Source organism: Mytilus galloprovincialis, chromosome 1 (assembly GCF_965363235.1).
Source record: "Mytilus galloprovincialis chromosome 1, xbMytGall1.hap1.1, whole genome shotgun sequence".
Classification (NCBI taxonomy): Eukaryota; Metazoa; Mollusca; class Bivalvia; order Mytilida; family Mytilidae; genus Mytilus; species Mytilus galloprovincialis.
The window spans coordinates 104,307,795-104,335,169 of NC_134838.1; the positions used below are offsets into that span (position 1 = coordinate 104,307,795).

General features: G+C 31.9%; 1 protein-coding gene across 1 annotated transcript; it reads left to right on the forward strand.

The window, feature by feature from the left end:
* Positions 1 to 17: 17 nt before the first annotated feature.
* On the forward strand, positions 18 to 26,004 carry LOC143048423 (metalloproteinase inhibitor 2-like). The gene is made up of 6 exons (XM_076222108.1): positions 18 to 87; positions 15,681 to 15,907; positions 20,119 to 20,201; positions 20,856 to 20,958; positions 23,430 to 23,563; positions 25,856 to 26,004. Exons 2-6 carry the CDS (start codon positions 15,757 to 15,759, stop codon positions 25,982 to 25,984), a joined length of 600 nt encoding a protein of 199 aa, XP_076078223.1. The 5' UTR covers positions 18 to 87; positions 15,681 to 15,756; the 3' UTR covers positions 25,985 to 26,004.
* The last annotated feature ends 1,371 nt before the right edge of the window (positions 26,005 to 27,375 follow it).

A 27,375-nucleotide genomic window follows, 5' to 3' on the forward strand; every position in this document is an offset into this window, starting at 1 on the left:
TTGTAATTTGTCTTTTATGACTTGTGGAATTCATTGGGAAAACAAATATTATACAAATTGTCGGACAAATATATTCATACTTGACAGGTATGTGAACATTACAAATATAATGCATTAAACGAGTTATGTCCCCTATATTATATTATATTATTATACTCCTTTAATTTACCCTGTGGAAAAGGTGAAATCAAAATTAGTATAAATAATCATTTAATTAAGATCAAGTTACAGTAACTGGCCTATGTAAAAAAATTAGTAAAATTTTGCATACAACTCTAGCTCGATGAACTACAACCGAAATTCGAAAACATAATGTATTTATCTCATTAATCATTTGATAAATTACTGATAGAATTCTATCAAAAAGGGTGAACATTTGTTTAGAAAGAACATAAACTTGGCGAAAAACCTTCTAATATTTGTCTGAAATCATCTGATCTCTGATTTCTACTCCATAGATTTTTCTTAAAAGTCTATATGTTGTTGATACATGAATTTGCGTTTATTTGTATTTCAACGAACCACGGTTGTATGAAAATTTTTAGCAAATCCTGTGACATATCCATCTTACTGTGCCTTTACCTCATGAATGCTATGTCGTCCTTCTCCTCAAGTTTTTGTTATGAACATTTTCACAAGAATTCTATCATTGTAAAACGAAAACACCAAATCTAAATTGGGCAACACTTTTTAAATGTGTGATCGGCGCAACTGCATTAAACTAGAATTTCAAATGAGCATTTTTTTTAAAATCATCGGCCATCTTCACATGCTATCGACTAGCAACAGTGTTATACAAGATGTCTTACAGAGTATGATACTTTGCATTAAAAAGGAACTTATAACAAAACGCAATTGCTACACATATAAAAGAAATAGAATTTTGATGTTTACAACTAGAAAAGTTAACAACACCGAACACATAGGCAAAGTTCACTTGTTTATACGGTGTTCATCTAATAATACTACAGAAAACAAACATGAAATTAGTCCAAATAATTATGACGTCTTGATAGGTTATTTTGTTTTGTTTAAGTGTGATGCGTTTGCCGCAGACGTCATTATTATTTGAAATAGAATCAAAACTATCATATCTATTTTTGACCTAACCTAAACTTAAACATTTTTGTTATATAAAGAGACAATGCATACCAAAAGGCAAAATATCGTCAGATGAGAGCACCTGAGATCACCCCTAGTTTTTTTATGGTGTTTTTTATTCTTTAGTTTTCTATGTTGTGTCATGTGTGCTGTTGTTTGTTTGTCTTTTTCATTTTTATTCATAGCGTTGTCAATTTGTTTTGGATTTATGAGTTTGACTGTCCCTTTGGTATCTTTTGTCTCTCTCTTTTAGACAGCACGAAGACTAGACAGAAAAACGACGAAATCAAACAACAGCCTTCAAAACACTACACTGAAAACTAAAGACAAAGCAACTCGAACCACCACCAAATCTAAAAAAATAATAATAAAAAAAAAAACCAACAGAAATGTCACTTCCATACAAGAATGAAATCTAACAAAAACAAACGGAAAAGTTACTTTCAAATAAGATAGAAAACAAAGGCCAGACAATAACATAGATATGCTCTTCTAGTGATATGTTGGGGTGATCATTTTGAAATCCTGTCAGGATTTCAAAATGATCAACACAACATATGCTGTCAGACACCGATTTTGACTTACGCACAAGTCCGGAATATAAAACGTCTCATGATATCCCATTACATAATACACACGTAAAAAAATAGTCAGCAAGGCTGAAAACGGATAAATTTCATTATTACAATACGTTATTTAGTCATAAGAGGGAGAAAATGTAAACATAAAACCCACATATATACCATCTGTAATTGCTTATTGCACAGTTTAAAATAGGATATTATTAGTTGAGCTGAACCTGGTGCATACAATTTAATGGCAGTTACGTTGCTTATTTTTTTTTTTTATATAAATATAGATCAATAAGAATAAAATTCAAATTAGATAATGTTCTTCTAATAATAACAAATTCCATGCACATAAGAGCTTCACATGAGTAAGGTATATCTACAGATACCAAAAAAGATAACAGTCGTTTTCGCGCGTGTTGGTATTAACAATATATGAATTATACATATTTCAACCCTGTATATCATCATTCATCATGTCAAATAGAAAAATTGTCTAAAATTATGAGGTTTTCAGTACAAAAATGGTAACACACACTATACATTTGTTGCTTTTGGATACCATACGGCATAATATGTTAATAGTGAACAAAATGTGCTACACTGAGAAATAAGTGTATGCTGGTGTTTCTTATTGACAATATATGTGTAGAATTTGGAGGTAGACTTCTTCAAAAGATTTGTCAGCATTCCAATAGGAACGAACAGTACGCTTCTCTTTATCTACCTCTTCTTATTTAATATCAGTAGGTGTTCCTCCAGACATTTGTTAAAATCAAGAAGATCAAGGAAGTCAGATAATTTACTTTCAGATACAGATATATTGATGATGTTTTTTTCCTTTAAAAATGGTGGTTCTTGAAGTATAGATTATAGGTACTTACGATGTTACTAGTCTTTATAACGTATTGAAGTGTTCTTTTTTTTTTTTATCTGCCTTTGTCATGATATTTTTAACCAATACTATTTGGTCCATTTTGGCGTGACTTGGTATTTTCACATCCCGCCATTGTGTTATTGTGCTATGATCACTTTTTGTATTCTTGTTTCCTTTTGCTTTGTCTACAGAGTCTATATATGCCATTTTTTAACATGGTTGTTTGATTTATATAGTGATTAAGATTAAATCTTAATATAACACAATGTGAACTACTGTACCTGAATTTGGAAAATTTTCCCTATTATGTATATTTGTTTTGTTCACACATTTTTGTCAATATGATGGAATTTTAATCGACTGCCATACAAGTGAGAGGTGCAGAAAACTATAAAAACGGGTTAATCCAGCATTTTCTACATTAGGAAATGCCTGTACCAAAGTCAGGAATATGACAACAGTTTTCCATGCGTTTGTGTGTTCAATCTTTGGATCTTGCCATTTAAAAAGGGACTTTCCGTTTTGAATATTGCCTGTAGTTCGGTATTTTTGTAAAACAAATTGCCACAAATAGGTCAGAAAGAAAATTAGAAGTCGCCTGTATCTATTCACAAAATTAAAAAAAATGTAACTATTCAAACTCCCAAAATCCTGTCAATTTTCGCATCTAAAGGGCTGTAATTAGACTACAAGTTGGCCATTTGATTTTCAAATATACATTTTGATAATTGCAACTACTGAAATAACTGCTTATGTTATATAGAGGAAAGCAGGGCAATTTTACGCCATAATTGAATTTTGAGCAATAAATAACTGCAATCAAACCTACCTTGAAGACTTTAAAAAAGGGTGGGGTCCAACATATAAAATTAGCCAAATTTGGGAAAATATCTAGGCCATGTCAAATTGTGCTTGCAACAACTTAATACTGTTTTCAGGTCATACTGGCGAAATATTATTGCAACCTCAAATCAAGAACAAATTTATATATGAAAAGACAAGTTTACGTGGATACACTAATTAACGATGGATGTTAAGTGTTTGTTTAATCGTAGATTAAGAGCCGTGGTGTAGTGGTAAGTGCACCAGACTACTAACACAAAGGTTCCTGGTTAGATCCCCGCTCCGGGAAGAAAATTTCAGGGACTGAAATTTCGGCTCTCCCTTGACATCATTTGCGAGTATGGTCTTGAGAAACGATGATAGTCTGTCGGAAGGGGACGATAAATGACTGACCCGTGGTAAGAGACAGATATATCTCATGCATGCAAAAGACACCCTTGTAGGTTTCGAAAAAGAGTAGGCTAATGGTGCTACAAGGCAGAACTCGCACCCGCAAAGTGGAGAGGGATATATATAAGTTGCAATTACTTGTTTCCCAATCCACTATAAATAAATATGTTTAAACTAAGTATTAATATATCAACATATAACCGCCATTAGGACTATTCTAATAAAGATCTTGTATACAAAAATAAAATTCAACTACAGCAAGCAGAATACACACTCCATATTACAAATGTGCAAATATATCGCGTTAAATGTAAAATTGTTCGGCTTGTATTTAGTATCCATCATCATGCTTTAATAATGTTCAAATAAAATTGAGAATGGGACTGGGGAACGTGTAAAAGAGACAACAACCCGACCATAGAACAGACAACAGCAGAAAAATACATTTCTCAAACATCTGTCGTACGTGTATTCTTTGAAATAAAAAGTTGGAAGATCTCCCTTACATCGATTTTTAAATCGTGATGATGAACATTCATCTAAACTAACCCTGACATGCGTTCTTCGCCCATAGTAATGCATAAGTATGTTTGTGTTCTTCTGGAATTAAAAAAGTAAAATCACAAAAGTACTGAACTCCGAGGAAAATTCAAAACGGAAAGTCCCTTATCAGATGGCAAAATCAAAATTCAAACACATCAAAAGAATGCATAACAAATTCAAAACAAAACGTTTAATAATTCTATGCCTCCGAAGCGGTTTTCTGGATTTACTTTCATCAGGAACGCTCAAAGCCAAACATTTGAAATCCAAAGATGTATAAATACCGAAACCGGTTAAGAGCCATATGACAAAAATACCTAAAAAATGAGGGGGTTGAAACGTTAGTTTCTTAATTATTTCAAAATTTATAAGCGGACAATTTTAGTAAAGTTTGTTAAATCATGTCAGTCCGAAGTACTGACTACTGAGCTGATGTTACCCTCGGGGACTGATAGTCCACAAGCAGAGGTACTGACCCAGTGATGTAAAAAGTTGTAAAACAACACGTTTAATAATTCTATGCGTCCGAAGCGCATTTCTGGATTTACCTTCATCAGGAACGCTCAAAGCCAAACATTTGAAATCCGAAGATGTACTCAGTACCGAAATCGTTGATGAGCTATATGACAAAAAATACCTAATATAAATAGCTAAATTCATCTAAAGTCAACTTTGCCTGAGGGAGTTGAAACTTTAGTTTCTTAATCATTTCAAAATTTATAAACGGACAATTTTAGTAAAGTTTGTTAAATCATGTCAGTACCGAAGTACTGACTACTGAGCTGATGATAACCTCGGGGACTGATAGTCCACCAGCAGAGGTATCGACCCAGTGATGTAAAAAAATGAAAACAACACGTTTAATAATTCAATGCGTCCGAGGCCCTTTTCTAGATTTACCTTCAGCAGAAGCGCTCAAAGCCAAACATTTGAAATCCGAAGATGTATAAGTACCGAAACCGTTGAAGAGCTATATGACAAAAATAACTAAAATAAATAGCCAAATTCATCTAAAGTCAACTTTGCCTAAGGAAGTTGAAATCTCAGTTTCTTAATAATTTCAAAATTTATAAATGGACAATTTTAGTAGTTTTCTAAATCATGTCAGTACCGAAGTACTGACTACTGAGCTGATGTTACCCTCGGGGACTGATAGTCCATGAGCAGAGGTATCTACCCAGTGATGTAAAAAATTGTAAAACAACACGTTTAATAATTCTATGCGTCCGAAGCGCTTTTCTGGATTTACCTTCATCAGGAACGCTCAAAGCCAAACATTTGCAATCCAAAGATGTACTCGGTACCGAAATCGTTGATGAGCTATATTGCAAATTTACCTAAAATAAATAGCCAAATTCATCTAAAGTCAACCTTGCCTGAGAGTCGAAACCTTAGTTTCTTAATAATTTCAAAATTTATAAACGGAACAAAACAAACAGACATAATAGGTAAACATGTAAAACATAGGGGTACAGTAGTAAACATTGTGTTATAATCTTAATCTCTATATTAAAACAAATAAATATATAAAAAGAAGTACACAAAGGCTTATAGAAATAGCATGTTAGCAACAGCGAAAGACAAGAATACAATTATTTACCATAGAACAATAACACAATGACGGGATGTATAGAGTACAGAGTAACGTCAAATGAATATCACCAAAAACACAGACTTAGTAGTAAAAGTAATTTTATAAAGACAAATAAAAGAAAACTATAACACATTATTCAAGATGATGAACAAACTACGCCATTATGACGTCCGGCTTCACAGGCTTGTATGGACAAGATGCATGCTACCGTTAGAAGACGTTTACTATTAAGAAATAAATCTGCATGCATTGATTTTAAACAATCATATAGACTTCCTTGATAGTCACAAACATTTTTACATTCCAACAATCTCTACCACAATACTACAGTTGTTGATGATGGTGTTAATAAGTCGTCTTCCCAAAGCATTGTAACCAAATCATCTGCACTGGTTAGCTTGATAACTTGTGCTGGAAGCAACCCAAAATAATACATTACCTTTCCAATCTTCCAACTGAAATCTTAAGGCGGTCTCCGTTTTAAAAAGTCTCCAAATGGATTACAATATTGCGACGGAAATGTTCCTCTTCTGTATTTGCTGTGTCTGTCGATCTGTTATTATAAGTCAAGAACTTTCTGCATCGATAAGCTCTGAAATCTTTTCTGCATCCTTTAGACTCACAGATATCTCTTCTTCAATTTTAACGCGCAAGCTCACAATTGACTCTTTTACCTTATCAATGCTACAATACTCAGCTTACATGTCTTAGTCTCATTATTGTATTTAAATAGATAGGGATGTATTTGTTTATAAGCAACTTTAAACGGTTACAAATGCAACTATCAATGCTGACGTCTTTACTGTTCTCAATAATCCTTGCGTTTTTGTTCATGTTTCCCTTCACCAATCCATGGATAATCTGGTAAGTCTACTAAGTTAACTTCCTCGGGTTTAGCATACCTTTTAATGTTTTGCAGATAATTGGAAAAATATCATAAAATATTTCATAGCAAAGATGACGTTCCACCCTTCTCGTTTGCATGGACCTTTCAGTTTCTTTATTTTAGAAGGGTTATGAAAAAAATAAGTTGTTAGTGGCTTTGAACTAGTTGTCTGTTATCTGCGAGCACTCTCAGATCTGTACCTAGTGTCATTTTGTTGTTTGGATGTACAAGTACCCGACCACGTCCACTTGTATTTTTGTCTATCTGATGAGTTAAGTGGAGAGTTGTCTCATTGGCAATCATATCACATCTTCTTTTTTTTAATATATATTATCTCCTTTTTCGATATATAAGTTTGAAAAACGATTGCATTTTGTACACCTACCGTCATTAACGACATAGTCGCCGCTCCATCATATTCATATCCTGTTCATTATGTTATGTCTATGATATACTCTTAATGACAAAAGTATGATATTTGCTATCTTTTCCCCCGATATCTGACGTAAATGAAAGAAAAAAAATAGTCACGTTTACTTTTGGAGATAATTTTTTAATATCTCATCCGAATCTGCCAAAGTTCAGCCCGGCTAAGAAGTTGCCTCCATAAGAAGCCTCACTCATATATTAGTCTCTATGTCCTCTCAAATGTTTTGTTCTCTTTAAAGAAAAACTGTTTTAACAATGCATTGTAAAATCTGAGAACTGTTTTCACAATTCTTTTTTGTCTTATGTCTGATGTTTTATACTGAATACCTGTGGTTGGTTTGGTTACACTTTCCTTATAACCAGATGCCAGCACCATTGCATTTAATGATACTGGCACGACTCGAGATTTTCAAATACTCCTTACCCTTAGGTTTTGGAAGCTTCACAAATGGACGAGTAAAAAAGTGTTTTTTAATCGTCCATCATCTGGTGATATGTGATATAGATACAATGGATAAGCGTTGATTCTTGAAAAAGAAACCATGAGCCCGCAGGGCGAATGGTTTGTTTTTCATGAATCAACGCTTATCCATTGTATCTATAACTTAAACTATTGTGATAATATCTATTCAAAATTAAAGCCTATTCTTAATTAGAAGGTATTGTAAGTGAGTTTAAATAACCATGTTATCGTGACAAACGATGCATTACACTAAATTATATATTACAATTCAATGGTTAAAACAATACAAATACATGTTGAACACACCACGTCTGTCCTTAAAGATTTTCATTTATCAGGCATCTGAACATTTTTGACAAAATGAGACATATTCTATCTTATTTCTCAAAAGATTGAGAATGAAAATGGGAAATATGTCAAAGCTGGGGACAACAACTTGACAAAAACATATATATAGCATATATTTAAAGCATGTGTCCGAAATTTCTAACAAGAAGTCTTATTCTAGGCATATCACGATTTTCTAGCTTAGGAATCTGCGAATAAACAGATGAAATCATACTATATTGATTTATAAAACAAAAATAAACACCTATAATGTAAACATTTTCATTTCAAACATGTGGAATAGCTAACAATGATCCGATTAAAAACGGAGAAACTCGCTTTTATTAAACAAAATATCCACAATAACTTAAAAAACAAGAAACAAAACAGGAAAACTAGAGAATAGAGGCAACAAAAAAAATATATGTAAGGATTCGAACCTAAACCGCCAAGTTCTAACTCATTAAGCATACATTTTTGTAACCATGAAACCTCGCGGCTACCAACTGATACACTACGATTGCCTATTATTGTATATATAAATGTACAATTCATGTTTGTCCGTTGTACCGATGTATATCAAATATTCATTTATATATATATGTTAGACAATGAAATCGTAACCAATTGGTAGCCGAGAGGTTTCGTCGATATGATGATGTTAGTGACACTTAGGAGAATTCATGGACGGGTTCGATTCCCAGTGCAGGCATATAAAAATTACAAAAATTAAAGGTAAGTTTTTAAAATAATTCCATTATTGAACAGAAATCAGTAAATTGGCCAATTCAAACTTAATGAAATTAGACAAACAAAGAACACAATTGAATATAATTTGGTGAGTCCATTTCAGCGACGGATTTAGGAAGCGTTGATTCTAGAAAAAGAATCCACGGTAAATGAATAGGTTGACGTCACACAATGGTTTAATTTTAAGGACTTTATACTTTGAAGGACATACGGTGACCTATAGTTATAAACTTCAATGTCATATGAGCACTGGTGAAGAGTTGTCTCATTGGTAATAATATCATATCCTCTTATTTTTATTTTTATATTGGTATGTCCTTCTGTAAAACATATTAAATTTACACATAAAAATTATATTGTAATTAACTTAAAACAACCTCAAACAGGCATGTGCCTGAAAGTAATCTTCAAAACGTTGATGGTATTCCTTAATCAAAGAAGAATTGTATTTAATCTGGTCAAATGTAATATAAAGCAACATTTTAATTTAATGAATGTATAAAATTATTGTAAAACCTTCAATGTCTCTAGTCTCTCTAACATCAGAGTTTCGGTAGATTTTAACTGCTTTCGGGGCGAATGAAAAACATTCAGAGTGAGTTGGTCCTACCTCTACATCATCCTTTGTTTAAAATAAACATTGCATCGTTAAGCTACTTGGCTTTTTTTGATAATGTTTAGAAATCGATGTCACCTAATGCAAGTTGTGCATTTAACCAAATATTAAATATGGAATGTTGTATGATTGTCAATGAGACAACTATTCATAAGAACAAAAATAACCTGCACCACGAAATGTGTTTTTATCAGTGATTATATATGTTGTTGATACATTAATTTCCGTATTACAAGTATCGAGATAAATATTCATAAAGACTTTGTTTTGGATAACGTGAAATTATTTACATCTTTTAATTTTTTTTTAAATTATCAACATTTTACTTAAAAAAATCAAATTGATATTGACAAAGTTTTGGATAGATTTTATGTTCATTCTATACAAATGTTGAATTTTGTGAAGATTTTTCAAAACAAGCAAGTTCAACAGTTGAATGAAATATTTTTATGATTGTCAGTCAGAGTTCAACGTGTAAAAGTAGTAGTAGTATGCAAAATTTCAACAAAATCTGTGACATGCTATTCCTTGACCTTTAAGTAGAATCATCATTAGAAGTATTTGCATTATTGGCACGATACAAAATACAATAGAAAAATAATAGCAGAAAGAAAGCATACTTTATTCTCCCGTAAAATTACAATAAAGACTATTATGCTCTTTAAATTATGCTAATATATCTAAGAAAAATGAGAGTGTATTTATAATTCTATAGAGGGATTATGGCCATTAAACAGTTTCAAAAGTGCGGAAAGATTGACTGAAAATTGTTTCAATAATTTAATCATATCCACAAACAAAGTATACTTTCAACACAGAAAAAGAGAAATTAATATCGAAAGTTGTTTTCCTCTTATAGTTGATGTGTTTACCTCAGTTTTAGTTTGTAACCCGGATTTTTTTTTTTTAATCTCAATCGATTTATGACGTTTGAACAGCGGTATACTACTGTGCCTTAATTTATATACAATCTATAATTTCCAAGTTTTAGAATTCCTTGAATCACATTGGTAGTCTTATAGTCAAAGAACATGTTCTGCCTATCATTTTCAAACAGCGGTATACTACTGTTGCCTTTATTCTGCCTGTCATGTTTCTTTTTACTGTTTTAGCATACATTTAGGATTTCTCCTTTGAATTGGTTCACATTTTGTCACGTCTAGGGGCTTCAATGGTTTGTATTATACGGTATCGAATTTGCTCTTTGTTGAAGGTCGCACATTAATCTATAGTTGCATACAATCAAGCGCTTTGGTCTCTGATGAAAAATTGTGTCATTGGCAATCTGACAACACATCATTATTTATTATGAAGACATATTTAGCATTTTGTTTACAAATTCCAATTTATTTATAAAAAAAATCATAAGATATTATTATGTAAATGAATGGTATCATGTTTTTTTTTTTTTGTACTTCGGATAATTTAAAAATTGTATAATGTTTAAAAGAATTTTTATAGTAACTTTAAACTTGATTCTTTTGTATCGCTAGATATTGAACAGTAATGAAGACAAAAAGATTGCACTTTTAAATAAATAAATGACTTGTCTTCCCCATAAACTAAATGAATATAACTGGGTACTTTAATAGACCATGATTATTTATTATTAATTTCAAATCTGTGTTATTGAATATTTCGACTTATTTCATTCGAGGGATATTAAAATAGTTTTCTGGTAATATTCCCTATACAACTGTTCCTTACACTAAACCATCTTGAATGAGAGTATCAAGTGCAAAAGAGATACTCAATTCCATTTTCGTGAGATTATATGTATTTAAAAAAACATACAGATAACGGATGACAAGTAACAGTAAAAACACAAAAATATGATACAGAAGATGTTTGAAAGGAACAATTCTACCGTTATCTTAGAATTTTTCGAAATATTAAGGATTTTGTTATCCCAGGAATAGATTTACTTAGCCGTATTTGACACAACTTTTTGGAATTTTGGGTCCTCAATGCTCCTCAATTTTGTATTTGTTTAGCTTTATGGACTTATCATGTTTTACCTGGGAAAGGGGGGAGGGCTGGTCATTTTGAAATCAAACTTATGAAATTTTCTTGACCCCCCACAATATTTTACTATTTTTATTTGATCCCTCCCTGTAAAATCATTTAAAAAATGTGATCCCCCTCTATTTAACTTGCCAAAATTTTAACAAGCTAAACACTTATCATGTTGTTTCGTGGAAACATTGCAAACATGAATATTCTCAGTGGATTGAGTCAAAAATCATATTTGAGGAAAACAAGCTCTTCTTTGAATACTAGTCGAGAAAGCAAGACAGTGTTTTGGGAAGCTTTTCTGACTTTTTTCCCCTATATTGGGCTATTAAAAAAAAACTTGGTCCTATTATTAACTCTGTAATAAATATACATTAAAAAGTTAACTTTTTGAAACAGTAACAATACATTATTTACTAAAAGGATTCTATTATGTGTGCCTCTCCTAAACACTGCATAAACTGAAGTTTTACATTAGGCCTTATTTGAATCTTCATTATGTCGGTACACTTTTATATGGATAGTCCATGCTTTCAGCTTGAACAATTCAATTACTCATTGATTGATTGTCACATTTCATTCATATTAAAATGTGTGATAATAACCCAAAAATTTAGTCTAAAAAATACATTTTTTTAGGGAAAGAAAGGTATATATTGATCCAAAGGGATCTTATAATAAAAAAAAAATAGGTACATAAGTGGTGTTCATCATCTCAGAATAATTGCACATTGATGACTATACATCGACCCATCGCAAACAGACACTTAATAAAATGAAACAATCCAAAGAGTGTAGTAATCAAATATTAAATTTGTGCAAAAATTAAAAATCTCTTTTACATATATGTACAAACAGGGTGGATATCTAAATATACTGACTTTGGATCAGTATTTTAAGCTGATCCAAAGAGTTAACACTAATGATGTTTTGTGGAAGTGAATTCCAGAGTACAACTGCGTAGGAAAAAAAGCTGTACTTAAAGTAATATGTTCTGGTGTTGTAAGTTTTATATTGTAGTGAGTTGGTGGATCTGGCGTTTTAGACTGGCTGTGGTGATAGGTAAAGGTTTGGATCGACTGCTATAAGTTGGTGTGTGATCTTATACATCATTGTTACTCGATTGCTGTTTCTGTTTCTAGTAACTTCCTTTTAAGATGGTTAATCATGGAAGTGACACTACTGGTGTTATGGTACCTGTTGGTGACGTAACATGCTGCCCTTTTTTGTACCTTTTCAATATTATTTTTTTTGTTTTTGGGTGTTAGGGGACCAAACTGAAAACCAGTATTCGAGGTTTGATCCTACCATTGATTTGTAAGCCAAACTTTTTGTTTCTTCCTGATTTATTTTTAAGTTTCTTCGCAAAAAGCCTTGCTTTAGCTGCGATGTTGTCGATATGGGTATCCCATGACATGTTGTTGGATAAGGTGATACCAAGATATTTTGCTGTGTTCACTGATTCTAAAATGTGGACTTTAAGTTCATAGTTATGTTTGTATGGTGACTGAGATTTTGTTACAATTAGGGAGTTGCATTCTTCTGGGTGGAATTGCATACCCCAGGTTTGTTCCCATTTAGCTAGGGGGTCTAAGTCGGTTTGTAAGATGGTACAATCTTGTCGATTTTCAAATGTTCTGTATAAAATACAGTCATCTGCTAACAAGCTTGTATTTGATGTTACTGTTGCAGGCAGATCATTTATGAATATCAGAAAAAGAAGGGGCCCCACAACCGAGCCTTAAGGCACCCACTAACACAGGAATTTGACCAGATATCTCCCCATCAAGCACAACCCGTTGTAGTATATTATTAAGAAAGTCTGATACTTAAATTCTCCCAAACCATTAAACTGATTACATGTAGGCCTAAATAACAAAACAGCAGTAATCCCTTTCATGAATGTGACCTACCGAATTAGTCTATTTACCGGATTTGTTATCACATAAGCAACACGACGGGTGCCACATGTGGAGCAGGATCTGCTTACCCTTCCGGAGCACCTGAGATCACCCCTAGTTTTTTGGTGGGGTTCGTGTTGTTTATTCTTTAGTTTTCTATGTTGTGTCATGTGTGCTGTTGTGTGTTTGTCTTTTTCATTTAGCAAAGGCGTTGTCAGTTTGTTTTAGATTTACGAGTTTGACTGTCCCTTTGGTATCTTTCGTCCCTCTTTTAATGTAATGATAGAAGTGAGTGAAATATAATTACTCGGGCTGGATTATTCGGAGTTATGAAGCAACAATGCATTTTATATGTGACAAAATGACAAAAAATGGCAGCTTCCTACATTACCTAAGTCATGTGATGTCTTACTTATAACTGTATATGAATGGTGGTAAACATGTGACTGTTGACATTTTGTTTCTTGAAGTATGTAAAGTACGCATTTACACGTTAAAAAAATATTGATCCCCCACCTTAAGTTTATAAAAAAAATTTAACCCCCCTTATCTACATACAAAAAAAATGATCCCCCCTGTATTTTGACCAGTCCCCCCTCCCAGATAAAAATGATAAGTCCCTTATAATTATTTTGTTCCGAGCGTCACTGATGGGTCGTTTGTAGACTTAACGCGCGTCTGGCGTATCAAATTATACTCCTGGTACCTTTCATAACATAGCTTTGAATATATAACATATCGTTTTAGGTAAAACTTTGGCTCATATGAACAAACAAAAAAATAACCTCATTTATATTTAGATATAAGCCAAGCTTTATCCCAGAAGATATTCTGCTATCATATTGGTTGAATCCTACCTCCACTTTCATAAAGAGAAATAACAGCTCACTAAAATACTGAAAGTGGCATCTGGCTAAAATGCAATCCTCATCACGACAAAAATAACTTTATTCGAAAACATGTTTTTTTTTTCGCTTAAATGCATATATTCTGAATGAAATAAATATTTTTTTTTCTAATCCAATATATAAAGTCGATGCGGTAACGAAAGTGTAATCAGTTTGAAAAGAAAAGTATATCCGCAAAATCAAATATTTTTTGCTTGAAACATAGATAAACTACTTGAAATATTTACATATTTATGTTTATAATAGAGTTGTCTTTTAATTATTTTAGATACATTTGCACAGGAGAATCTGTATACTAAAATATGTTGATAAGTCTAATAAGACGCATATTCACTTCATATATTATTATAAATTTTACTGGAACTAAACTTTTCTATTTCTATTTATTATTATTTTACTTTTAAATACTGTGTTTTATACAGTACTTTTTATTCTCAATAGACCTTTCATCTATAATTCCTAATAAAATAATGTGTTTAAATTGATATTTAAAAACGGAGGTATACACTACATTGCGCCTTGTAATCGGCTTTCATTTTTTAAAATGGGTGAAATAAAGACAACAGTAGTATACCGCTGTTTAAAATTTATAAATCAATAAAGAGAAAATAAATCCGGTTTACAAACTATAACCGAAGGAACACATAAACTATTAGAGAAAAACAAAGGTACAAGAGGAACACTGAAGTGCAACATAAAGAAACGCCAACATCGTAGAAACAAACTATTAGATAACAATTGCCACATTTCTGACTTGTTACAGGACATTTTATGAAAAAAAAATGGTGGGTTGAAGCTGATTCTATGGCTAGCCAAACCTCCCGCTTAAATGGCAATGTTAAAAAAAAATAGCGCTAAAATGACAAACCCTTTCTTTTACAGATTACAATTTTAAAATATATTGTGTTTTTGTCTTGAATTATATTTTACATTCAATTTTTATTTTTTATTTTTATTAAAACAATCAATCGGCACATTTCAACGTTTTTGATTTTCACCAGTTTGATGTAAGCTCTGTTTCCGGTGTTACACTAACTGATAATTTTACTACATAAATCTCGAAAAAAGTCATTCAATCTATATTTTGCATACGAAATTTTGGACAATCAAATCATCTTCTACACACAAACATTTAAGAATGTTGTGTTGTGTTGTATCATAAACGCAAGCTCTATTAAACCACATTTCATAGTATTTTAGACGCTAACAATTGATAAAACACACACACAAACAAAAACACAGTTGAAATAATTTTTGTATTCAAAAATTGCTCTGAAGGACTTTATTAACTAAGGATCAAGAAAGTAAGAAAATTGATTAAAAGGGGAGTGATGAAAATGTTTTGTACATAAATAGGTTGCTCATGTTTACATTTGTTTCATTAATCTTCCAGGCATAATCCTATCAATTTACTATTTAGTAACAGCTGATTTTTTTGTAATATTGCGGATTATAAACATTCAATTACAGTTTCCGAAACCTACCACACTAAATTCCATTCAACGGTGGAGAATTTTGTAACATCAATTCACTGTTAAGAAGCGAAATGTGGATTCTGGTAGGACTGTGTTTATCCAACGTGATTTCATATGGATATGGAACGAGCCAGCCTACCTCATGGTCGCCTCCGACTGCTGACTGTTCTCAGAAATGCGAATACAGACATCCACAAGTTGTCTACTGTCGATCTCCAGTTGGTATGTTACACTTATCACTAAGAATCTGTCACCCATGGGTATTGTCAAAACTGTAATTTCCCCCTTCCCATCTATATTCGGCAATCGATATTTTGAATGGATATAATTATTGGAAATTTATATTTCGTCCTTGCTCACTACATTATAAGAGCATTTGATTTTAATTCCATTTAACATTTCAACCAGTGATGTTGGGTGTGATGTCATATTAATTGTTGCCTGTAATATTTTGAATTTCTTTTATTCTTTCCCTTTATCAAACGACAGTGTTCAGACACATCTTTTAACATTTCATACAAACACTACTTCAAGAATATCTACTCTAAGAATAAGGTATGCGTACATACCCTTTCAATAGACCGGCAGCATAAATCTGACAGACAGCTGGCAATACATTACTGGTTTTCACTTAATAAAATCAATTAGCAATCCCGTGATTAAAATCAAAGTATGCAGATACCAAGAATGATATAATATATCTATGATTGCGTATTTAGAATAATGCTGTTGTTGTGGCAGTATTAAGACTGTAAGAAGGGGCAAACATCAAAAATAAAACATTTCACATAAGACCAAAAATCGACCAATATATCATATCTCTTCCCCTTTTTGAAGCACATATTCGTAAGTGCCAAGAAGTTATTAATTTATTTTACAAATAATGGCTTAACCGTTTTTTTGGCATTCATCATATGGTCTTAATACAGTTGTTGTTTTACACCACACTTTTAAATTGTTCTCTTAGTTCCCTTCAAGTCAGTTACATTGAAAAATTAAAGTTGTCAATTGATTGCATCTTGTACAAGTCAAATACCAAAAGATGTCGGTTGAGATGGTGCTGATGTATAGTGTGTAATTTTATCTATTCAAATTGTCCTTCTTTATATTCTGCATTACTAACTGTATCAATTTTTGGAGACATAATCCATTGTTATTTATTTGAAAATATCTTGACATATATGTGTTTTTAACGACAATACTAACAAATACATTCAGTATATTTGTATTTAATAAACTAAAAATTTCTGAACTATCATGCAGCAATACATATTTAATGACCATGAAACGGATGTAATCAAATCATAAATATGATAGAAAGGACTCTGTTTCTTTTCTTTATTTTCAACGATATCGGCGTGCTGTGCATAGAACTGCCTCGACAATATTCAGACAAGGGTTATTCTGCAACGTTTGGGAAATGAAGTACTCGGGATTACTGTATAACTTACAGTTATAGGGTGAGGTGTGATGGTCTTTCTTACCACCGTTTCAACATCCATACCATTAGATCAGATTAAAAAACAAATAACCGTACTAAATTTTTTTATTGCAGCGAAACGACATGTATTTCAATATGTCAATCGAATAATTGACTAACATGACGATTACAATGATGTATGATTTTTATTTATTTGTCTATTGAACTAAACACATTTGTTTACAAACAAATAATGTGTAAGATATATAAGTAATGTTATTTTAAAAGAAATACTCAACATGAGCAACAATAAAATTTCAGCACAGGATCATGGACGCAATTGAGTCTGTTGAGCACCAGCTTTCTTTAAAGAGCATAAAACTCATTAGTATAAAGATAGGCGATTGATACCAAAGGGACATTCAAACTCACGAGTTAAAAATAAACTGACAACGCTATGGCTAAAAAAGTTTAAGATCTACAGACAAACAATAGTAAACAAAACACAACATAATAAAGCATAAAGATTAATCAACACGAAACCAACCAAAAACTTTGGGTGATCTCAAGTGCTTCAATGTTCAAATTTGACCACACAGACATAAAATTGAGAAAGGAAATGGGGAATGTGTCAAAGAGACAACAACCCGACCATAGAACAGACAACAGCAGAAGGTAACCAACAGGTCTTCAATGCAGCGAGAAATTCCCACACATGGAGGCGTCCTTCAGATGGCCCCTAAACAGTTATATATACTTGTTTAGTGATAATGAACGCCATAATTAACTCCAAATTGTACACAAGAAACTGAAATGAAAAAAAATACAAGACCAACAAAGGCCAGAGGCTCCTGACTTGGGACAGGCGCAAAAATGCAGCGGGGTTAAACAGGTTTATGAGATCTCAACCCTCCCCCTATACCTCCAGCCAATGAAGAAAAGTAAACGCATAACAATACGAACATTAAAATTTAGTTCAACAGAAGTTCGAGTCTGATGTTAGAAGATGTAACCAAAGAAAATAAACAAAATGACGATAATACATATTTGACTTAGTTATCAAAGGTACCAGGATTATAATTTAGTACGCCAGACGCGCGTTTCGTCTACACAAGCCTCATCAGCGACGCTCATATCAAAATATTTATAAAACCAAACATGTACAAAGTTGAAGAGCATTGAGGATCCAAAATTCCAAAAAGTGGTGCCAAATACGGCTAAGGTAATCTATGCCTGGAATAAGAAAATCCTTAGTTTTTCGAAAAATTCAAAGTTTTGTAAACAGGAAAGGGGTAGGTTCACTAAGACCCCTTTTCGGCCCCAAAATATAGCAGTTTTAGAAAATTGTGAAAATGTAATCTTTAACCTATATTTTGGAAAGTAAAATGCTTCTGCTACATAAATATGAGCTGTTTTTGACGATACAATGCACAAATATCGCGTTCTAGCATCATTAAGTCATGCTAAATTACTGAAATCTTCAAAATTTCAGCATTTTGGTCAATTTTTAGACGGTGTCCGTCTAAAATGAAAGTGGCCGCATTCGTGTTCATTCATAATATTGAAATGTAAGTTGTATTTGATGATAATACAAAACATATATAAAGGTTGAGGATGAACACGGATGCGGCCACATTCATTTTTGACAAAAACCATCTGAAAAGTGACGTTTTTTGGCATATTTGATAGATTGTTCATATTTAAGCTTGAATCAGAGCGTTTTTAATGACTTAATCAGTTAAAATATTTCACATAAACCAATCGAATCAATTGAAATAGACACTTGAGTGTTTAAAAAGTGTCCAAAAACTTTCGTTAGATGATCCTGAAATTTGAGGCCAAAATCGGCCCTTACCGGACCTACTCCTTTAATAAAGTGACCACATTATTGATATTCATGTCAACACCAAAATGTTGACTACTGGGCTGGTGATACCCTCGGGGACGAAACGTCCACCAGCAGTGACATCGACCCAGTGGCCAGACACGCGTTTAGTCTACATAAGACTCATCAGTGACGCTCATATCAAAATATTCATAAAGCCAAACAAGTACAAAGTTGAAGAGCATTGAGGATCCAAAATTCCAAAAAGTGGTGCCAAATACGGCTAAGGTAATCTATGCCTGGGATAAGAAAATCCTTAGTTTTTCGAAAAATTCAAAGTTTTGTAAACAGGCCATTCTTACCCATTCCATACTCAGCATTTCTAAATGATATGAGACTGTCGTACAAGTGAGAGGTTTAGCGCTATAAAACCAGGTTCAACTCACCATTTTCTACATTTAAAAATGCCTGTACCAAGTCAGGAATATGACAGTTGTTGTTCATTCGTTTGATGTGTTTTATAAGATTTTGCCATTTGATTAGGGACTTTTCGTTTTGAATATTCTTCGGAGTTGAGTATATTTTTGATTTTATTTTTTATACGGAAATGATGACCAAATAACCAATCAAGTTGCTGAAAATCCAAATATTCTCAAATTGAAAATAACAATAATATGCCGTCTCTTGATGCTCTGAAGACAGCCATTCCATTTTGGAACCACTGAAACTAACCATATTGTTTTAAGAAATATACAAATGAAATGAAACCAATCATTACAAAATTGTTAAATCCACATTTATTATGATGACCAAGGACTGGTAGAAGAGTAGAAAATTTGCATTTGCATGAAATAGTATTGACATCATAAGGCCAAAATCCCCTGATTCTGTGAATAGGCCAATATATCAAATCACAGTCTGACCATAATAAAGTACACCAATCATAAAAGGAAAAAGAAATAATCGCATACAACATGTGACTGCTCTTTAATCATCTATAATTTTAATTTTGTAACAATGACTTTCCAGTCATCTCTGTTTGGTACATGCAGTTGCAACAGATCAATTTTGATTAATACGGGATTTAAAGATTACTTTTGTAAACTTAGTTCAAAATGACATATGCTGCAAAATTTTCAACCATCCTTTCTTTGAATATGTACAGTTGTTTAATACATATTTTTTCAGTTGCCAAAATTAGAATAACGAAATACAAAAAATATGGTTATGACGACGCTGCTTACATGATAGAGGTTAAAGACATTCTTAAGGTAAATAAGAAAATTGGATTCAAATCTCAAATAGATACAAAAGAATGAAAATGTGTCATTCCTTAAAAGAATTACACACCAAGTGACACTCAATTTCAATATTTTAAGACACTATATAAACATCTAAAGATGTGGTATTATTGCCATAGAGATCAACTCTCCACCAGAAACCAAATTACGTAAAAACTAGCAAATACAGGTCAGTAAAAATTAGCAAATACAGGTCAGTAAAAGTTAGCAAATACAGGTCACCATAAGGCCTTCAAGAATGAGAAATATCAAACTGCATTGCAAGCTTTGAAAGATCCCAAATTACAAATGTAAAACAATCAAACGATGATACAAACACTGCATTTCTTTAATTTTTGCAAATGAATTATGCATGGAAACATCATTCCACTCCTTATTTCCTTATTTGCAAACCCTTTGGAAAAATAAGGACTGGATGTGTATGTAAAATAATAGAAGATATGTAGAGTGAAAAAAATAACTCTTGTAGGTTGCTTAAATATGGTCTTGCACATAAATCTCACCTTGAAACCACACTTTATAATGAAAAAAGTTAAACAAGAATTCGTTTAATATGTATCTGTGATAAACGTATTTTGAACTTTAAGAGTCCTTTGGCTATCGAAATATTATATGTTTTTGCAGAGCCCAAGTAATATCAACCTTTATGATGTTAAAGTGATGTATACACAGTGTGGAGCTTCAAGGTACCACCCATTTTACGAAGATAAAACATACTTGGTAATGGGTAAGTTCGAAATAATTACTTTGCTATCTGAAGTATGTTCCGATTTTTTTTTTTATGAAAACAATGAATTTAAGCTTGTTTTGTACTTTATAATTGATTTTGATTGATTTCCTCAATCGACGTCGTCATTCCAGCAATTTGAAGTTCTTAATATAAAAATGGTAGCTTACGCTTTAAATGTACTACTTTGGAATACCATAAGGCGTATATATGCTACACATAGGAACAAGTGATCAGTATGCTGGAGTTTCTTAATTGACATTTTATTTTTACAACATATTTTTTTAATTAGGTGGTAGACCTTTTCAAGAAATTTTCAGATTTAAATGGGAACGAACTGTGCGCATCTCTTTGTTGAGCTCTTCTTAGCTTCATTTGAGTCAAAATTCCTTCAGACAATTGTCAAAATTAGAAGACCAAAGAGCCACATTAATTTCACATTCAGATATATTGATAATGTTCCTTAGATTAATATTCCAAACTTTTCTGATTGGCTTCCACAAATATATATCCTTGAGAACTAAAGAAACAACAGACCCGGATTTCTCTGCCTTATTTTTAGACTTAAACCTCGAATATGACGTAAGCGGTCATTTCAGAATGGTACACGTGGGTTATGTAACGAACGTCTCGTCCTTTTTCATTTATTTTAAAAAGTTCATCAGAAGATGTCAAGACCTTGTTGCTAAATAATCCGTATCAACTTCACAAATAATACGTGACGGTCTTGGAGTATAGAGTTTAAATACCGACGTTGTTTTTCATCTTAATTACATGTTATATCGTTCTTAATTTTTTTTGGAAATTATTTAAGGAATGACTGTAATATTTTTTCTGTCTACGAAGAAATAACATAAAAAATTTGGTGCACACTGAATAACGCGCGTAGCGGGTTATTTAACAGTGTGCACCACATTTTTTATGTTATTTCGAATAGACAGAATAAATATTACAGTCATTTCTTATAATTTAATTCTAAATTCCATTTTAAACCGTAGAAAACCATGAAAAAACGTTGATGACGTCACGGTCACATGACTAAATTATGTCTATGGGCTCATAACAAAATAATGTCAGCCAATCAGAAGTCGCGTTTAATCCAAAATTAAATTATTAGCCTTTACTGTTGAGTTAGTTCTTTTTGGGTAATATCCTTTTGACGTGGCTCCAATATTATGTTGAACTGTGGTCAGATTTGTTTTCTTGTCTATCGTTTTTTCGCTTTATGTGCTTTGTCTTTATGGCGTTTTGTTTTTCTTTGTTGACATTATTATTTTTTTTAAGATTAAAAAAAAAGAAAATAATATGTTGACTGTGTACCTCTAAAATTGACAGTTTTACCTATTATGCCTGTTTGTTTTGTTAACATATCGTTGTCAATATAATAAAATTTTATGCGACTGTCACACAATTAAGTTATTTGGCTAGCTATAAAACCAGATTCAATCGACCATTCCTTATATAAGTTATTGCTAGTACTCAGTAAGGAATATGGCAGTTGTTTTCATTTCATTTGATGCTTTTGATTTTGCCATTTTGAATTTTCTTGGAGCGGTACTTATTTTATTTGCTGTTCTTTTCCAATATTGGTAAACATTGAAACACTTGTTGTGCTCAAAGTTAGATATTCCGTTAATGTATTCTGATGACTCCTTTTCCCCTGGGCTCAACGTTACTTCTAGGCATTTGCATATACCATTTAGTTGTTTAAGCTTCGCTACTTTTGCAAGCGGACTTTATAGATATATAATCCATATAGTCGTCAAGACAGTGATTCACAATTGAAGTGTAACACCTTTATGGCAGATTGCATTACATTTTTCCATTTATATGCATTTGTGCTAAAGCTATTTTTTGTTGACTGCGTGCCATTTATTAAGTATTCGTGACTACGTTTAAAAAATAGGATTAGAGCATAAATTCTGACAAAAGTGTGGTCTTTATATTTGTAATTGATTTTTTGTTTATATAAATTTATATACTTTCTTACGTAATCTTATAAGTCCCTTTGTGTAAAACGCTAGTTAGTCAAGTACACTTTTACAGAATCGATGAATTAGTTTCTTGCTATATGCACTACAAGAAATATCTTGGTTTTCATCTGCTTATGTTTACATTGAGTTTTTCTTACTTCTCTCGGTTTATTTTTTCTTTCTGTTTTATAATATCTATAGTTGATCTTTTTCATATAATGTCTTTTTTCATATCATATCTTGTAGTGTTTTCAAGACAAAACAGATAATGAAAACACAATGTTTTTCTCTCAAGAACATGGCAAGGGAAGAAAATATAGGAAAACCTTAAAAAAACAAAAAATCAGAAGACGTTTAACTATGATACTCATCTTATCATATTCTAACAATTGTATTATAATTTAAAAAAAAACCTAGTCACTTCCCTTTCCCAAATATAGTACAGCCAATTGTAAAAAAATAATATAAATTAGACTTTTCTTTTAAACTCTATTGCAGGTCGACTGGATGGTGCCGGACATATCGTACTAAACAGGTGCGATTTTTCGATTTCTGTTCATGATATGAATTGTTACCAGCGGAAAGGCGTGTTCAAAGGCGCATATGCAGCCAGCTGTGAATGCACCAATCAGGTATTTTAGATTTTTACTTTTACTTTTTTAAGACAGGATTACCGCCGTCAAACATTTATTTGATTTTTATAAAAATTAAGACTTAAACCTTATCTAATTGATATTAATATGTTTATGTGTTACAATAAATCAAATTACATAACAGTATTTAAAGGATTTTAGTTATACTTGCATCAGAAAAGATTTGTGTATTTCATCCATCAAGTGCATTCATAAAAACCTATAAAAAATACTCACTCAGAATATGTTTGACATTTTTCACTGACAACTAGGTAATAGATTGGTTAATACCGTTTAGGTGATGTAGCTCCTAACGTTAATACGTACTTATACATCCACAGGTTTTATTGTTTGTGTAGATTGAAGGTTTCCTAATGTAGACAAATCAAGAAGAGTGCTTCGAACTTAACATTTTATTCTAATTTGCTATCAATGAGATTTTTTTTGGCAAAATGTTAATGTGATAATGTTTCTCATTTAGATCATACGCTCATCGTATACATTCTATCATGTGCAGACTTTTGGGAAAATAAATTGAAAACATGTTAGAACTCATATCACAAGTAAAGCCCATATAACAATAATGTTATACTGGAGTGTCATGGTTTTAAAATTAATTTCTATTCTTGTGGATTTTTTGTGCACATCTGGTACATATATATTAGTTCATATCTTTCGAAATCACAATCAAACTGCTTGATTAGCTGATTTATTTGTCGCAAGTATCATAATGATAATAATGAAAAAGTTATATTTAAAAAAACGAATTCTAATCTTCTTACTTTTGTCTGAAAAAAAGTGTCAAATGTATGTTGTTTTTGAAACCATTTTTTATATACTGTTACAACTGTTTTAGCTTCTTGTGTACTTAAAAATTTCTTAACACTATTTATAGTAGCTACACATATAACAAACAAAGATGGGTCATTGTGAACAACAAATTCGGTTCCGATGGCACAACATTTTAAGTGCTTAGTGGCCTAACGCGTTGGTCCAACATGACTGATATTACGTTTGGCCAACGTTGCACATTGTTTTGAATAATATGGTTACGTTGTAGTATAAGGCCCATGTCACATATTTTTACTAGTTTTTACAATAGTTTTAAGAAAAATCTATGCACTCGACAACTTTTTGATACATATTACGTACATTCTAAACACGTACTCAACTTTTAAGGGATTGTCATTCAATACTCATTTTACAAGTTTAACATTTAAAAGAAATAAGATTATTCAACGTTGTATGAAAATTGGCATTTTATTGTTCCTTAACCATGATGCAATTATATATCCTCTCCCAGTGCTTACATAATCTTTCAAATTTTTCATAGAATCAAAAATCGAGAGCCAATATTATTAAGATGTTGTTAAATGAAATGAAACAAGAACTGAGAATCGCATGAAATATAACATATGTTTGTGATATTTGCATTCAAGGGACAACATGAGACTTTATCATACCTTTCTTCCATCAATAATTGTCCCAACCTACTGCGTTGTATTTTGTCCAAACTATTTAAAATCGTTTTTTTAAGTCTTTTCTTTTATTGATAAATAAAGAAAGACAAACGTTGAAATCCGAACGGGGGCTGGTGTAACGTATTGTATATATTTTGTTTTGAAAGAGTATGCTTTGTTTTGTTTCGGATTTTTTTTATATGATTATATATAATGTGGTTCTCTCATTTTATCAGTACCCATCTGATGAGCTTTTGATGCATTATGAAATAGTAACACACAAACGTTAAAACATATTCATGTACTATTTGCATTTTAATGTCATTATCTTATTCTGGTTAAGTTTTGTGATTCTAGATAGCGGCATTGGTTGCTTTAATTCTGTTTGTTTTAATTTTGGTTGCTTTTCTTTGCAAATAAGTTTGGCTAGATAAATGATATTCGCAATTTCATTAAATAAATCAGAATGGTGAAGAAAGGATATCAATTCTATGAGCCAAGTGTATTGAAATATATCGATCAAAGAGGGTTCCATCTACAAAAGGTTAATTGACCTTCATATCCTTATTTATATTTTTTATTTATTTGACGGCACATATTTCATTTAACAACCAACTGAATATAAAGATATTGTCGAAGGAATTTTCATACTCTATTTTACTTAGTAGAATGACCGGATACCATCTAGTCGCATTGCAATTTCATGATAAATCTTTCATTTCAAAAGAGTATAACTTGTGTTTCGTTGTTTTGGTTAACTAGTTTACATATATTAGTAAGGCTATGATTTGAATTCTTTCAGACAATTAAAAAATCCATTGACTAATTTCAGATTGGAAGTAAACCGACCGATCAGTGCGATATGACGAAAGACAGTTTGTGTTATAGCAGTTATGCTTACTGTTACCAATTCGGTGATCATTGTGGCTGGAGAAAATTCTGGAAGTTTTCAAATTGTTAAACAATAAATAATGTTTCTGATTTTTTTGTTGACTTTTAATAAAAAGAAGAATAAATGATAAAATTCAATTTGAGGCACAACGTTTTACAAAAATATATAACCCTTGATATGTGACAACTCAACGACAGACGTTCACCTCCGAATAAACTGTCGTTAGATACTTATAAAGACAATTCTTAAAAAGAAATAGAGGTATTAAAAACGATGTCATGGATTTTGCTTATTGTTGCTAACATCTACCACAATTGGTCTATGGATGATAGTGGTCTCATTAGCAATGATGAATATGTGGGAGAAATTATATTTCTTTTCTTAACTTTTTGTGGTTGACAATTTCAAACAAACATGATTATTTGGCATTGCCGATCGAAATTTGACATGTTATTAAATATTTAGGCGTTTCATTATCAGACTATTGCATAAAACAAACAGATATGCAGAAAACGAAATCTCGGGTAAACGTCAATGAGATGGGAACCAATGCCCCTTTTTAATATGGATCTGTAGATTTGTACAAGTACATAACCAGTGCAGGAAAAGCATTGCCCTCTTAAATAACAAAATAATAGAGTCAATTACAACTTTTATTTACTATAGAATGTTCTCAGTTACTGAAAGCAAGTTCATATAATACAGAAACACCATAAAATGTACAAAAAAACGATTGTTTACCCTTTCCTTCGTTTGACCGTGCATTTGGGTTTGGTCTATTGCATTTATGATTGATTGTTACGTAATTTAATTCAAAGACTCTTATATATCTGCTGTAAAATATCCTAAATATGGTCTTCCTCCAAACCATTGAATAGGTTTGGCTTGAGTTAATGTCTTCACTATAATGTGATGTTCTACGTCATGTCATTTGGATCCTGCATAAAGAATTGCTAAAGAAGAAGGTGTCAAATGTTGGGCAAGTTTTTTGGGGGTGTTGATGGTATTAGATAGCCATATGCTCATTTGGTTTGGTAGAATACATTACAAATATATTTACTCTTTATTTATTTCCGTCGTTAAGTCTTTCAAAGCATTTTCTGTAAAAGTCAAATTACGCTTATAGAAATGTTATACATGGATTAAGAATTATCTTACAAGGGGTACTAGCTATAAGATATAAAAAAAGTAAAGTCTAATTTGTTTTTTTCAATTATTAATGAAAGTGAAATAATACTTCACTTTTAGCAGCCAGTTTCGTTCAATTTTGTCAAAATAAGATAATAAATATCGCTGATGAATTAGTAACTTGGAAGTTATGAACTATTCACTTGAAAGACTTCTTGAGTCCATATTCATGTGACCTTCAATCAAACCCCTTAGCTAGAGATGGGTTACGCATGAATTAGGAGTGTTCAGTTATTCAATGGAAAAATGTCAAAATTGAAATTGAAACAAAG

What these genes read in the sequence shown, in the direction of transcription:
- LOC143048423 (XM_076222108.1), top strand. Translation starts at nt 15,757, where the DNA reads ATGTGGATTCTGGTAGGACTGTGTTTATCCAACGTGATTTCATATGGA. An exon ending in CTACTGTCGATCTCCAGTTG is followed by an intron (nt 15,908 to 20,118) that starts GTATGTTACACT and finishes ATATTTTTTCAG; the next exon opens with TTGCCAAAATTAGAATAACG. An exon ending in TAAAACATACTTGGTAATGG is followed by an intron (nt 20,959 to 23,429) that starts GTAAGTTCGAAA and finishes ACTCTATTGCAG; the next exon opens with GTCGACTGGATGGTGCCGGA.